At 42.8% G+C, this 13,552-nt stretch overlaps 2 protein-coding genes across 2 annotated transcripts in view; both read left to right on the top strand.

Moving 5' to 3' along the window:
* The first annotated feature begins 33 nt into the window (after positions 1-33).
* gpd1b (glycerol-3-phosphate dehydrogenase 1b) lies at positions 34-6,199 on the top strand. Its single transcript, XM_062545687.1, has 8 exons — positions 34-174; positions 2,555-2,732; positions 3,501-3,641; positions 3,878-4,016; positions 4,229-4,341; positions 4,518-4,754; positions 4,931-5,037; positions 5,432-6,199. Exons 1-8 carry the CDS (start codon positions 134-136, stop codon positions 5,526-5,528), a joined length of 1,053 nt encoding a protein of 350 aa, XP_062401671.1. The 5' UTR covers positions 34-133; the 3' UTR covers positions 5,529-6,199.
* Positions 6,200-8,288: 2,089 nt separating this feature from the next.
* The window catches only part of cers5 (ceramide synthase 5), a 21,776-nt gene continuing 16,512 nt past the window's right edge, over positions 8,289-13,552 (top strand). Inside the window, exon 1 of the mRNA XM_062545686.1 lies at positions 8,289-8,560. Within this exon, the coding sequence (XP_062401670.1) occupies positions 8,388-8,560 (173 nt within the window). The 5' untranslated portion in view covers positions 8,289-8,387. The remainder of the gene's footprint in view (positions 8,561-13,552) is intronic.

Here is a 13,552-nt window from a genome sequence, read left to right as displayed (position 1 = left end):
GGAGGCGTGCTTAAGTCCTCGGGGTATCGCACTACTCCCGGTTATAAGGGTCCACTGACTCAGCTACAGCTGGTCCGTGTAAGCGCTCCAACAGACACAGGTTCCTTTAGCTCAACCTGGGAGGTTCTCGACAATGGCAGGCAAAAAAATCTGCATTATTGGTTCTGGTAACTGGTAAGTAATATGTCGTGTTTTTCAACCAGCTGGAGGCTGATTATTACAATTTGCGCTAGCTGGTTGTGTGGTTGTGGAAAGTGAATATCCTGGAGAAATTACTCCTAAAATAAAAAAGGGCTTTCGCCTTGATGCTCAGGACTTCTATCAACTGCGAAATAAGTTTAGCTGTTCGGTCACCGTTATGCTGTGATTTGTGAGTGGATATCATTCGAGAATTACGCGTGTAGTGCGCATTTGGAGATCGGGAGATGTACTGAGTCTTCTTGAGTTGAGGACGATTTCATGACTGTGCATTTTTATCAGTCGATCTGCATTCTAGCATCAAAGTCGTCTGCTGCTGTTATTTTGAGGATCCAACCCTGGGAGGGAAAAATGCAAAGATATGCTGCCACTTTAATGTAGCATGCATGAAAAATAACTCAGAGTAAACAGGCTACTCAATAACATTTATAGGCCTACCGACACTTTGAAATATACTACAGCTAAGGAAAACAAGTACACTTTCCATTGGTTTAATAGGTTGGTTTAGTTAGTGAGTCTACTATTTAATAATGTGTGTAGTTGATTTAGTCTCTATGGCTACCAGCAGAGGGACTGCGTGGAGTGAAGTCATAGCCTACATCTTGCCGCATTCTCATAGCTTTGGGCTACAACAGCAGCAAACACTGTAGGTGGTTTGCCTGAAATGTGATGTCTCGGTGTCCTGTCTACCTGCGTGCATACCAAGTAGTGTAGTAACAATAGCAGTCAAATATGATTGATCCAACGGGCACTTTTACAATATTGTTGTGAACTTGGCCTAGGCCTACTACTGCTACTACTCCTATTATTTCAGGGCTTGACAAGGTCCATTGTAGGCAAGGCCTACTGTATAGCCTATGCAGCCTGACTTAATACAATTGGTTGTAGCAAAGATCCTTAAGAACTTTTTCAACCGTCTCTGGTTGTGGTCAAGGAATCAGTCTATGAAACCATATCTGATTTCATATCTATGAAATCATTTACTACAGGCATCTGGACCCTGTGTCATGGCATCCTCAGGTGGTGGCAGGGCTCTCCCGGCATAAGTTATTTTTAGTTTGACCCTAGAAAGAGTTGGCTTGACTAGTTCTACTGATTTTTTTTATTTTCATTATTGCTGCTCTGGTAACTCGTTTATTCAGATTATTTGTTTAGCCTGTTTTATTTATTGCAATATTTGAAATGTAGTTTGAAAATGTGTTTTCATATGTTTTGCAGCATTTGCTGTGCATTAGCTAGGAATTTTATGGATCAGATAACTCACTCAACAAAGATAGGTCTCTGCTGTGATCGTGTGCAGTTATTTGTTGTGGTTGAGTATACTGTCCACTTTGATTGACAGATGATCCTCTCTCCAGCCCCCATGCTCTACAGGTGTGAGTGTGTGATATGGTCTCTACACCCAATGTTGAAACATCTCCTTCGTCTAATGCTGTCATTTGAGATGTTTTCTCCAATATACTTCAGGCTGCAATTAGGCTATAGTTGTTGTAGTTGTAGTTTTTCTCTATAATGTCTGATGGGTATCCAGCAATGCAAGGAAGTAGGCCTAGCTGTAATGGCACAGCACAACTAATCCATAATATCGGATATGTACGCCCACATACAAGGTGTTATTATGATGTTTTTATGATATTATGGATTAGTTGTGCTGTGCCATTATTACAGCTCTTGTCACTAATCACCTTACACATATGCAATAATCACCTTACATATGGATGTGATCAGACTGACGGAAGAGTGTGCGGTAAGCTGTTTGTAGCACAACCAGATTTGGATTTGGTAAAGACCAAGACTTTATTGCTATGTAATCAAAGCAGATTGTAATGTGGCACAGCTTACATACTAGGGTGAATAATGAACCGAGAATCAGCTTTATTGGCCAGGTTTGCGTAAACAAACAAGGAATTTGACTCCAGTTAATCTTTGCTCTCAAAGTACAACACTCAACAATAATGTAAAAAGAATAAAATACATAACAGTATAGAATTAAGGGCAGTAGAATAAGAATACATACAGTACGTACATTTGCAATAAATAGACACTATGGGTGAGAATAGATACGATAAGGTAAAGATAAGGTCACATAAAATAGTGAAGCACAATGGAGTTGCTGAAGTCTGGTTTGTCTCATGGCTGGGTCCATTCTAGTCAGCTGTGGTCAAGGGGAAAGCAGGAGTCGTTGTCTCTCCCTTTTTCAACCTGAGCTCAAACACAAGGCTGCGGCCTTATTGACCTATTTCTCAAGTGTTTTTTTCTGTGCTGCTTCAGAATTAATTTGAATTGAAACCAAAAGCGACCTGATGTCTTGCTATCTACACTAATGTGTCTTTGTCCCCCCCCCCCCCCCCCATAGGGGCTCTGCCATTGCCAAGATCGTGGGTGCCAATGCAGCGAAACACGCCACATTCGACAACACCGTGAACATGTGGGTGTTTGAGGAGACGGTGAACGGACGCAAGCTCACAGAGATCATCAATACGGATCACGAGAATGTCAAGTACCTCCCTGGACACAAGCTGCCCCCCAATATCGTACGTAGGGGCACAGTAAAGGGTCATGGGGCAACTGGAACCAGAGGTGGATAACACCTGGCCACATGTACATATGCGCTTCATACTGGTGGTTTCACTAATTAGCTGATCTACTTGGCTAAATAATTTTGCTAATGAGAATCAACTTTCCACCTTCGCTCGATGGTGTTTTGAGCCCCCAACGTTGTCTTCCAGGCAGCGCTGCCACCGTCGACTTAAAGGCACCTAATCCTAACCCTAACCCTAACCTTAACCCTATTGCCTTCCAGGCAGTGCTGCCTCGAAGACAACGTTGGGGGCTGAAAACACCAAGAAACTCCACCTTCAGATATAAGATTTCTTACATGTAAACTAGGACTTGTTACATGTGTGGTATTGGTGGACATGATGTCAAGAATATTGTGAATGCTGTCAGTGTCAGGCTCACCATATTGACATTTGAAGTGATGTGAATGGTGTTAATGGAAGCGTTCTGCTGGAATATGCTCATCGTGCCGTTGTTATTTATAGCTATGGATGTACAGGCTCCCAGTCATACTCTAAAGACCCCCTCTGACACTCACATCTCTGACATCTTCCTGCTTCAAGCACACTCAGGTCTGCTTAGCTAATTAAGATTTCATGGTTAAGACAGAGCAGACGTGCAGGGACAAACACACACACACAAACACACAAACACACAGTCAAACCTAACCGATGAAGTGTATAAAAAGTGCTTAAGAGCAAGGCTGAGAAGTCCTGATCATAGGGACTGGTCTCTCCTCTCAGGTAGCTGTCCCTGACCTTCTGGAGTCTGTGAAAGGAGCTGACATCCTCATCTTCGTCATCCCACACCAGTTCATCAAGAGGGTTTGCGACACCATCAAGGGCCACATCAAACCAGACTGTGTGGGGATGTCACTCATCAAGGTGTGTATCTTCACCTGCTCCCTGCACGATACAGCCCTTTCGATGATTATTACTGATTATTAGCACTTTTTAATTTTTTTAGATTTTAGCCCCTTATCAGGTGGATTCCACAGCATATTTAAGGTTTTATTGTGTGTGTGTGTGTGTGTGTGTGTGTGTGTGTGTGGGGGGGGGGGGGGGGTGTGGGTGTGTGTGTGTATGTGGGTGTGTGCACGCATGCATGTCTGTTTGTGTAGGGTGTTGATGAGGGCCCAGAAGGCCTGAAACTGATCTCTGATGTGATTCGAGAGCAACTGGGCATCACCATGACAGTTCTAATGGGAGCCAACCTGGCCAATGAGGTTGCAGACGAGAAGTTCTGTGAGACAACAATTGGTGAGAAAACATCCAGGGCTATAAAGAACTAATTAACTTAAAACTTTGCACCCTTATTATCCATTACGTCATTAAGGGGCGCCTGGATATTCAAGCAACCATTTTGTCACTTCTCATAATAGAATGTAGCATATCAATAAAACTGAAATGTTATTGTGTCAGAGCAGTCTCAAGTTTGAAATGTTTCTTTTAAAAAAATATTTGTTATAAAGGTTGCAAATGCAAAAAGATCGGGCCCGTACTGAAAGAAATGATGCAGACACTAAACTTCAGGGTATCTGTGGTGGAAGAGGCTGATGTTGTAGAGATTTGTGGAGCTCTTAAGGTAAGTATTACTATTACCCAATTATTTCTCCCAATATTGATCAAGGTTGAAATACTTGAAATAAATGTATTTTCCGTTGTGTTTCTATTCAGGTTGAATGTTGTTGAACATGAACATAATGAACATATCACCTCTCTGATTTGTATTTAGTACTTTAAAGTTGTCTCGCGTTCTAGAACATTGTTGCTGTGGGAGCAGGCTTCTGTGATGGGCTGGGCTGTGGTGACAATACCAAAGCTGCCGTAATCCGTCTAGGCCTGATGGAGATGATTGCCTTCGCCAAGTTTTTCTGCACCGCAGGGCCCGTTTCCCCCACCACTTTCCTGGAGAGCTGTGGTGTGGCCGATCTCATCACCACATGCTACGGTGGCCGCAACCGCAAGATCGGGGAAGCTTTTGCCAAAACGGGGAAGGTGAGTCAGGACGATGTTAGTGGTGTGAGCTGCATTGTTCTGTACTCTCCCTCAATGCAGGAAAGGCGTGCATGCTAACCAGGATGTTAAAAGCAGCTCTGCTAGCTTCCTGGCTGCTAGCTTTTCGGCTTCAGTCTGTGGCCTAATGTTAGCTTTGTTCCTGTCACTCTCCCTAGACCATTGAAGAGCTGGAGAAAGAGATGCTGAATGGCCAGAAGCTGCAAGGTCCAGCCACAGCTGCAGAGGTCCACCGCATCCTCAAAGGCAAAAACATAGTCGACAAGTGAGTTAAAAGCCAAAAATATTGTGGACATGTACATTTCTCCCTGTGGTGAAGTAACCTACACAAGACAAAAGACAAAACTACTTATGCAGTTGGTGAATATAAATATGGATATTCATGTTGATATAGCTATATGAATTTAAATGTAGCACCACATGATTTGTCTCATTGTTTCATCTCACTATATACAGTGTATATGGCTGAAATGACAATAAAAACCCACTTGACTTGATTTTAGCTATATTCATGGAGTTCAATGTGTTAATGTGTCATTTAAAATGGTATATTTAATTGTTTGCAGACTTGTATTATTTAAGAATGTGATATAATCTGGATGACACTAGTGAGGCCATTTGTCATCCATAACTAGTAATGCACTTACTTCCTCCCTCAGGTTCCCACTCTTCAATGCTGTCTATCAGATCTGCTTCGAGAAACACCCCGTGAAAGAGTTTGTTACCTGCCTGCAGAACCACCCAGAGCACATGTAACTGATATCCCAACTCAAGTATAGCAGGGAGGTGTTGGGAACGTAGTTAGGTGTAAAGGGGAAAGGGTTTGGGATTGAGATTGGTCATTGTGCCTGTGTTTTTGTACCCTATGCATCCCAAAACAAAAGAGGGGAGAAGAGTTGCCCTCCTTAGCCCACAAAGTGCTTCCATCCATTCAGTCTTATTTCAAGTTCTCAGCAGTCCATCTGAAACAAAATGCTGCTTGCACTGAATGATGAGGTTTACTATTTTTGGATACCAGAGCTGTGGGTTTTAATTACAGTTGTATAGTGATCTATTTTCTTAAGGAAAGATTGAAATGCAAATGATTGTCTTAAGTAACTCTTCACTTGAAGGAGAAGTTCATTGGCCCACTCTATACCAACTGTTGCATAATTGTAACCAAAGTCTGGCCATCTTTGAGAAAAGCAAAGAAAAAAGTGCCTTACGACTCTAAGTGTCTACCATTGTCTGCATGGGACTTTGTCCTCTGTCAAACTTCAACAGGACTCTTGGTAGCACTGAGGTGTTAGTCTTTATGACTCTCTGTGCATGTCAGGTCATCAGAGGGTTGTACCTGGAGGTGTTTTGTATCATATATTGTATGAGTACCATGCATATTATTAAAGGGAGAAACTGTTCATAAATAAATGATTAAAGTGTAAACGAAATGCTTGCGTTTTGGTCTAGCTTTCGTCTTAATTGTATGGTACATGGTAAATAATGTATTTTGTTCGTTTTGTTTTGTTTATTTTAGTTTGATTTTATGCATGGTATTTTTATTTTATTTTAGAAAACTCATTATTTACTGTCCCTCGTCTTTGTCTTTTAGTTGAGGTAGAGGCAAGGCCAGGCCTCATTCATTTCTCCAGTCGGATTCCTCGGCTAGACATAAGCTGCGATGTGACCTTTATTAGGGCCCCGTCTATGGTCTGCCATCCAAAACCTCTCACCTTTACCATTTTGGTCAGATAACGACCTCTGACCTTCTCAATGAGGACACAGCACCAATCTTCTGGTCCTTCTCTTAGAGCAAAATTCTAACATGTTAGTGTTGCTGGGAACTGCTGGCTGTTACAGCGATCACTGGTATTTACCTACTATTCAATTGCATTCAAATTGTATTTCATTTCATCATGGTCCTGGTTTCACTGAAGGTTTTTTGGTTTGTTTTAAGAACAAGGTTCATCGGTCTGGTAGTTCAGGAATAAAGCTATAGTTCTAATGGAGAGAATTAGAGTGGATAGTTATTTCTGAAAACTGAGCTCATAATTATAGTTATAATGTAGAAGCAGCTGGATGTACTCTCATGCATGCAGGTGGTTTAACAGTACCACTCTGTATAAAATCCTCTGAATAGTTTGTAAGCCAGTCACCCTTTAGGGATTCTAATAATATCACATCTCATAGGCCAAAGGTGGAGATAAATATAGACAAGTTGCCAGTCAGAACGATAGATGGCGCCATTGGCTTTATACAATTACTATCAATGTTTTAATTTCAAGATTATGCGTTCTCTGCGCTATGATGGTATTGTAGGCCTTAACTTGTGATCCATAATCGTGATACTTTTTGTAAAGCAAAAGAAAAACAAAATTGAAATTCCACCAGATGGATGTTGTAGGCTAGGCTTGTTAGGCTATGGGGTCTAACTGAGGCTTGTAGATATCTGATTGGGTGATTGTTCTAATTAGATATCTTACTAAGCACAACTGTCAAATAACTCAAGCCTTCTTTGACTGACAGATCGCATTCACACGCCCCAAAACATTTTCTGGTATTTGGTGGGAGGTGTGGCTGTCCATTTCCTCATCCTTACTCCATCCCGGGCGTGTACTGTGGTTGCCAAATAGGACCTATTCCCTTTTTTTTGTTTCATGGTTAAGCCCATGGAGAATATAAACAATACTTCCCTAGTCATCTAGGCCGCAATGGCTGCACCCTTAACATTTTTAAGTGTAGCCTATGTATAGATTTATTGGAATCTATACAGGTTTGTATTAGATGGAATGGATACAGTCTACTGTAGGCCTATCTGTGCCTTCAAATATATTCACATACCCAATTAGGAAAACGGCATACTCTTTCAAGCAACTATTAACTTTAACTGTCTATCTGTCTATCTTTTTTCTTCCTCTTTCTTTCTTTCTTTCTTTCTATCTATCTATCTGTCTGTCTATCTATTAATAAACACATACAGTAGCTTGTGCAGTGCACAGGCTTTATGGCTTTGCTCAAATCACACATGAACTGACCACTACTGTAGGCCTACCTGTTGGACATTATTAACAGCAAACTGCACATCACAACATTGGGAAGTTTCCATGCATATTTGGGGCACAGTCAACTAATCTGCTCTTAAAGTTCTCCCGCAACCTATTGCACTTGTCAGAACATGCTTGACATTTTCATCTGCTTCATCAGCAAGACATTGGTACACTGGAGTCAAGATCATTGAATCTGGTGTGTGTCCTCTGTGCGCTGTATGTCTGCTTGGTTATTCTGTGTAATGCAAATCACATGGGTTGGTCACATGGGCATCATGACTTGTTTCATCATAGTGTGTCTCTTGAGAACAACAGGCATTTTGTGAGAGGAAATCATGAGAACAAGTTTTGCTGAAGGCTGTCTTTCTAAAATAAATCGGTGACATTAACAAATAGGCTAATGTATGTAGACCTGTGTGAACAACATGGTTTAATTTCACTTATTGACTCCTCACATCTGGCAACCTTGATGGAAACACCTCAACTCATCCCATCAGTTTGCGACTAAGGAAAGGGGCGGTGATTCTTTCCCCCTCGTTTTTCTTTAGGTAGCTACTCCCCTTCCTTTTCTCAACATTCAATTCTTCCTAACATGGCTGCTATTTCAGCCTGGTTTTGGAACGAAAGGTTTTGGCTACCACATAATGTGACTTGGGCGGATTTGGCGGATACGGCGCCAGGAGTGGGGTATCCCAAAGCCGGACATTTGGTCGCTGCTCTGCCTCTGGCCCTGGGAATCTTCGCTGTCAGGATACTTTTCGAGAGGTAACTTTGTCTATTCAGTGGCTGCGAGTGTCATCCCAGGCTAGGCTAGCTAACGTTAGCTAAGTTGAGTTATGTTTAGACATCAAAGTCATTTCATCATTGCCGTATTACCAGGAAATGAACACTACACATGGGCATGCTACCATCGAGGAGATTGTATCAATTTGCTAACTATTTCAGCATGGACTAGGTGTGTCTGAACGCTGACTGACTAGGTTAATTTTAAAATCACACCAGTTTGGTTTTGTATTTTATTTTTTGTATCTTAGTTAAAGTTCAGCTAGTTCGGTGTTAACGGTTAGTATTTGTGAACGTCCATTGTGATCGTTCCTTTATCATAGAAACCTTGTCAAGGAAGTTAACCTGAAGCTAACTGTGAACACTTCATGACAAGTTTTTCTGTCCCGTAAACAGCATCTTTGTTTTACGAAGCCCCTGGGATCCTCCCCATCACCCCATTGTCAGAAACTGTCTTGCGAAAACGTTAGTCTAATTGCATGCTGTGCAGTCATTCCTAGCGCGCTACGCGCTTCCCTCCTCTTGGCTGTCACCTGACTGACAACTAAGTTTAACATATGTAGTGAACTATTCAGTATTCCTCAGCCAGTGTCACTGTTTTCTTCCTACTTCAAGTAGCTAGTCGTGGTAAGGTTCCGTTTGAATGAAACACACTGTAAAATCAGTTATCTTGTGATTCCGCACGCCACCGCTGTTGACTTTTTTTTGTGCATGGGATCTCTCGTGCTAGACAGACATTCTAAATGACTTCCCATTCCACATTGGCACACTGTGGCCACCACGAACTAGAGCTGTTGTTTACGGACCTATTGATGATGGCTGGGACTAAAAGCAGCCTCAATTATTTTGATTTTAGACTTGGGTTGACGTTCCTAACACAGATTGAATATAGCAGCTTAAGCCACAGCTGTCTTAACAGTATAAAAGGGTACTGTCAGTTCATATCATCCTTTTGTTTTGGTTTAAGGGTATGGATGGTATTTGCTGTAACTAAGGGGAGGATAGCACTGTTTCCTCCACTGCACCTTACACTCTATAAACGGTGTAAGAGGTCCACCCTTGGCATTTTAGTGTTCATTTAAAGCATATTTTTACAGGGTTCAATAGTGCATTTCCTCGGCAAGGATACATAATGTTGTCATGCTGCTTGACTTGTTGATCAGAAACCTGTTGATCAGATCCCGTATCAACCACAGTTACGATACAGGCCTTCTGTGTTTTGATGCAGAGCGTTTGTGGTTTCGTCTGTTCCTGACAAGAGAAACTGCCTTTGGTTTATTTGCATTCGGATTGGTCAAAGTTTTAGACTACAAAGAGCATGTATCTGGTGCAACCGGTCCTTAACACCGAGTTTTAATGGATCCTTTTGTGTTGCACATAGAGCTGCAGAGTGATGGGGGAAAGTTTCGAGAAAGACCGGCTTCTCCACCTCTCACACACACACTTATCTGTCATGCCTTTATAAAACAAGCCTAGAGACGGAGAGGTATGGTGAGAAAAGTTATGTAATCGTTCTAAAAGGGACTCCTTATATGATCGAAAAGCCCATCCCTACATCGGGTAACTTTTTAACAATGTCACATGACTGGCTCCTAAGGCTCTCCTGTTCCAGCAGCATGGACCCGAACAACATAGACACGACACCTTTATTTGGAGACCCGTGGGGTTTGGGTTTGAGCATAGAATCACCATACAGACACAATGTAATTGAAGATTCTGTTGATAAAGACCTTCTGAGCCAGTGAGGCGGTCATCTGTCAACCTTCATCAGAACGTGCTCTGAAGTTGAGCTCAGTTGCAGATGAAGATGTGTGTGTGTGTGTGTGTGTGTGTGTGTGTGTGTGTGTGTGTGTGTGTGTGTGTCTGTGTGTGTCTGTGTGTCTGTGTGTCTGTGTGTCTGTGTGTCTGTGTGTCTGTGTGTGTGTGTGTGTGTAGTTACTCTGTACAGTTAGCTTTACTGTTGTAATCCTCTCATAAGTGTTGGTGTCTGTGCTGATTGCACATGCTGTCTGAAGCCCAACGTCTCCCCCACTCTTCATAGAGGGGTGTCTGTCTTTGTATCTGTGTGTCTGTCTGTGTGTTATGCATTTCTCTTATCAAGCCTAGTCACCTCCTCAGGCCCTGAGCCAAGAAGTCAATGCACACACTCACACACAGTTTTCTGCCATCCTCATTCATATATTCATCAGTCTCAATCACCCACAGCTAATGTTGCCACCTCAGCCCATCTCTCTCTCTCTCTCTCTCTCTCTCTCTCTCTCTCTCTCTCTCTCTCACACACACGCACGCACGCACGCACGCACGCACGCATGCACATCTTCACCCATTCAGGGAACACATTTGATCAGGCCTATTCATTTTTTAAAAAGGGCATCGTGTGCGTGTGTGTGCGCTCACTGCTGTCTAGGAAGGAACCCTGCTTTACGGTCAGCAGCAGCCACGGCAGTGTGAGTGTAGCGTGTGACGGACAACATGCCTCCACCTGCAGAAACCCGCAGAGGCATTAGCCTACTGAGCGCGCTCTACCGTGTCATCATCATTGCCACTATCATCATGAGCGCAGGGCCACGCCCATTGGGCCATGTGTCAACAGGCCCACGGGCACAGAATAGTTAATAATTCAGGTCATGCCTCGCAGCAGTAGTTATCACATGGGGGGGTCTATCACTCAGTTTGTCTATCAGACATAGGCTATGGGAGAAGTGTTTGGAAGGGGGAAGTCAGGTTAGTAAATGCTTTGAGACACTGGTGCTACAGTATATACATGAATGAAGTTGAAATAAAACGAACAGAGACAATAGTGTTCCCCTGGTGTTGTGTGGGTGTTGTTTTGCCATGGTTGCATTGAGGAAAGTAATGGTGGAATCTGCAGTGATAGCTGCATTCTTGGATGAGGAGAGAATTCAGGCGCCTGGTGGAAAGAAGTGCTTCCTTGCATGTGAAACTAAATATTTTGACACTTCTTTCACAAAAGTCTGTGTCTGTGTGTCTCTGTAAGTCTACTGGCTTCATTCTGACCTAGAATCTGGGTGGCGTGAGAATACGTGTACACACTCACACACACACATCTGCTCCACTTTTGTGGTGTTGGTCTGTGACCTGTGTGGCCGCTGATCAGTTGGCTGATATGATGAAACCACCAGAACGAATACGAGAACTCTCCTGTTAGTCATGGTTGCCTGTCAGGAGAAGTCTCCTATTAGTCATGGCGGCCTGTCAGTGTCTCCCACCCTGATCGTCTGGAGCTCTGAGCACAACCCCACCTCTGAAACATTTAAAACAACATCAGGCAACAATTTAAGGAGTAACTAGCTTACTTTTTTTAACCATCCTAAAATTAATTTTGATGGTACGCAATGGAATGTGAAGGAGCCTAAAACACACATCGTCCCCACTAGCCATCCAGGCAAAGCACCAATTAGTTTCAATTAGTTCTGAAGTCCAGGATGGAACACCTTTGGATAATCAATCAATATTAGCTAAAGATGCCAGATAGCATGTAAGCACCCTTTTATTATTCTTAGCTGGACTGTAGGAGATGTTAAGAACCCATTTTTGGTACTTCTAGGTTAGATTGTGTTCTAGTTTTAGACCCACATTCCTTAATGTTGTTTCAGAACAGTGTCCCAACCCTCATGGCTGTACCTGTTTTTGTGATCTAGATAAGACCAGCTGATGACTTTAAGCAGATAAAAGTCACTTGTGTTACAGTAGAACTGAGAACTCTTAACAGATGCCTCCTCGTATGCACATGGAGTAGTGGTGGTGTAGTGATGAGGCATACCAGCTAGAAATGGGCAGAAATGGAGATAGAGCTTTGAAGGGGAAAGTTGGAACAAGTTCCTGTTAGTCAGTATGAGCAGGCTGTAAAAAGTGTTCTAACTTCCCCATGTTTCCTGTTACTCAAACTGTGTGTGTGAGTCATCTACTTTGGAGATCTGAACTATGTCTTTATAGTCTACTTACCACCTAATATTGAGGACCCTAATATTTTACCTGAAAATATGTATGGGTCCCCAACATTTAGGAATTGCCACGCTAACTTTATTATGTCTGACAATTAGCACAATTAGAATGGATTATGATTATGAGACAATATTGGAGTGGTGTTGATTCATAAGTGATCTTGTTTCAACTCCTGGTAGACCGATTTTGATGAATTGAAAATGAACTAAAACTGAACTGAGATAGAAAAACAAAAACTGAACTGAACAAACAAACAAAAATAAAACTTGTGTGTGCATGCATGCATCCTCAGTGAGCTCGTCCTGGTCCAGGTTTAGGCTTATAGGTCTGTGGCAGACCTGTGCTGTGGTCGATGCTCTCAGTACAGGTTATTCCTGTGGCTCGCTGCTCTTCCCCTTCATAGCAGTGCGGCTAAAGTAAGACTGAAGTAGATCAGCTGAAACAGAAGGGGAAGGTTGAAACTGTGGGGGTGACTCTCCACTCAGTACCACAGGATTAGTTTTAGTACGTCCTTTCTCTGCTTGGATGAGTCGCTGTGAGGCCGAGTGTAGTTCATTTCAGTTCAGTTCAGACAACTTAATTGATCCCCAGATGGGCAATTCATTTCCAGCTAACCCAGTCTGCACACATACATACAAACAAACAAACAGGTCAGCAGGTGAGTCATGACAGTGATGTGAGCAGCAATACGGGTTCAGGTTTCGCAGAACTCCGATGTACCACACACATTGAAAGTGTAGTCTCCTCAATGTCCGAACACACACACGCGCACACATACACACACTGACTGGTCCATTGTTCTTGAGCTTCCCAGCTACAATTTGCGCATTCTGAGCTTCTCATCCACTTTGCACATTACCTCATAGTTATCTAAATATCTAACACGCACATGCACACAGACAGCAGCTCCGCCTTGCCTCCTGTTCCTCTCCACTTTGCCTGTGACCGCGCCAGGTGAAATACAAGTGCACCCGAGGGGGTAAACACACACTCGCTCATCACACCTGC

Source organism: Sardina pilchardus, chromosome 9, assembly GCF_963854185.1.
Source record: "Sardina pilchardus chromosome 9, fSarPil1.1, whole genome shotgun sequence".
NCBI classification, from domain to species: Eukaryota; Metazoa; Chordata; class Actinopteri; order Clupeiformes; family Clupeidae; genus Sardina; species Sardina pilchardus.
This window is presented reverse-complemented; position numbering and strand designations above follow the sequence as displayed.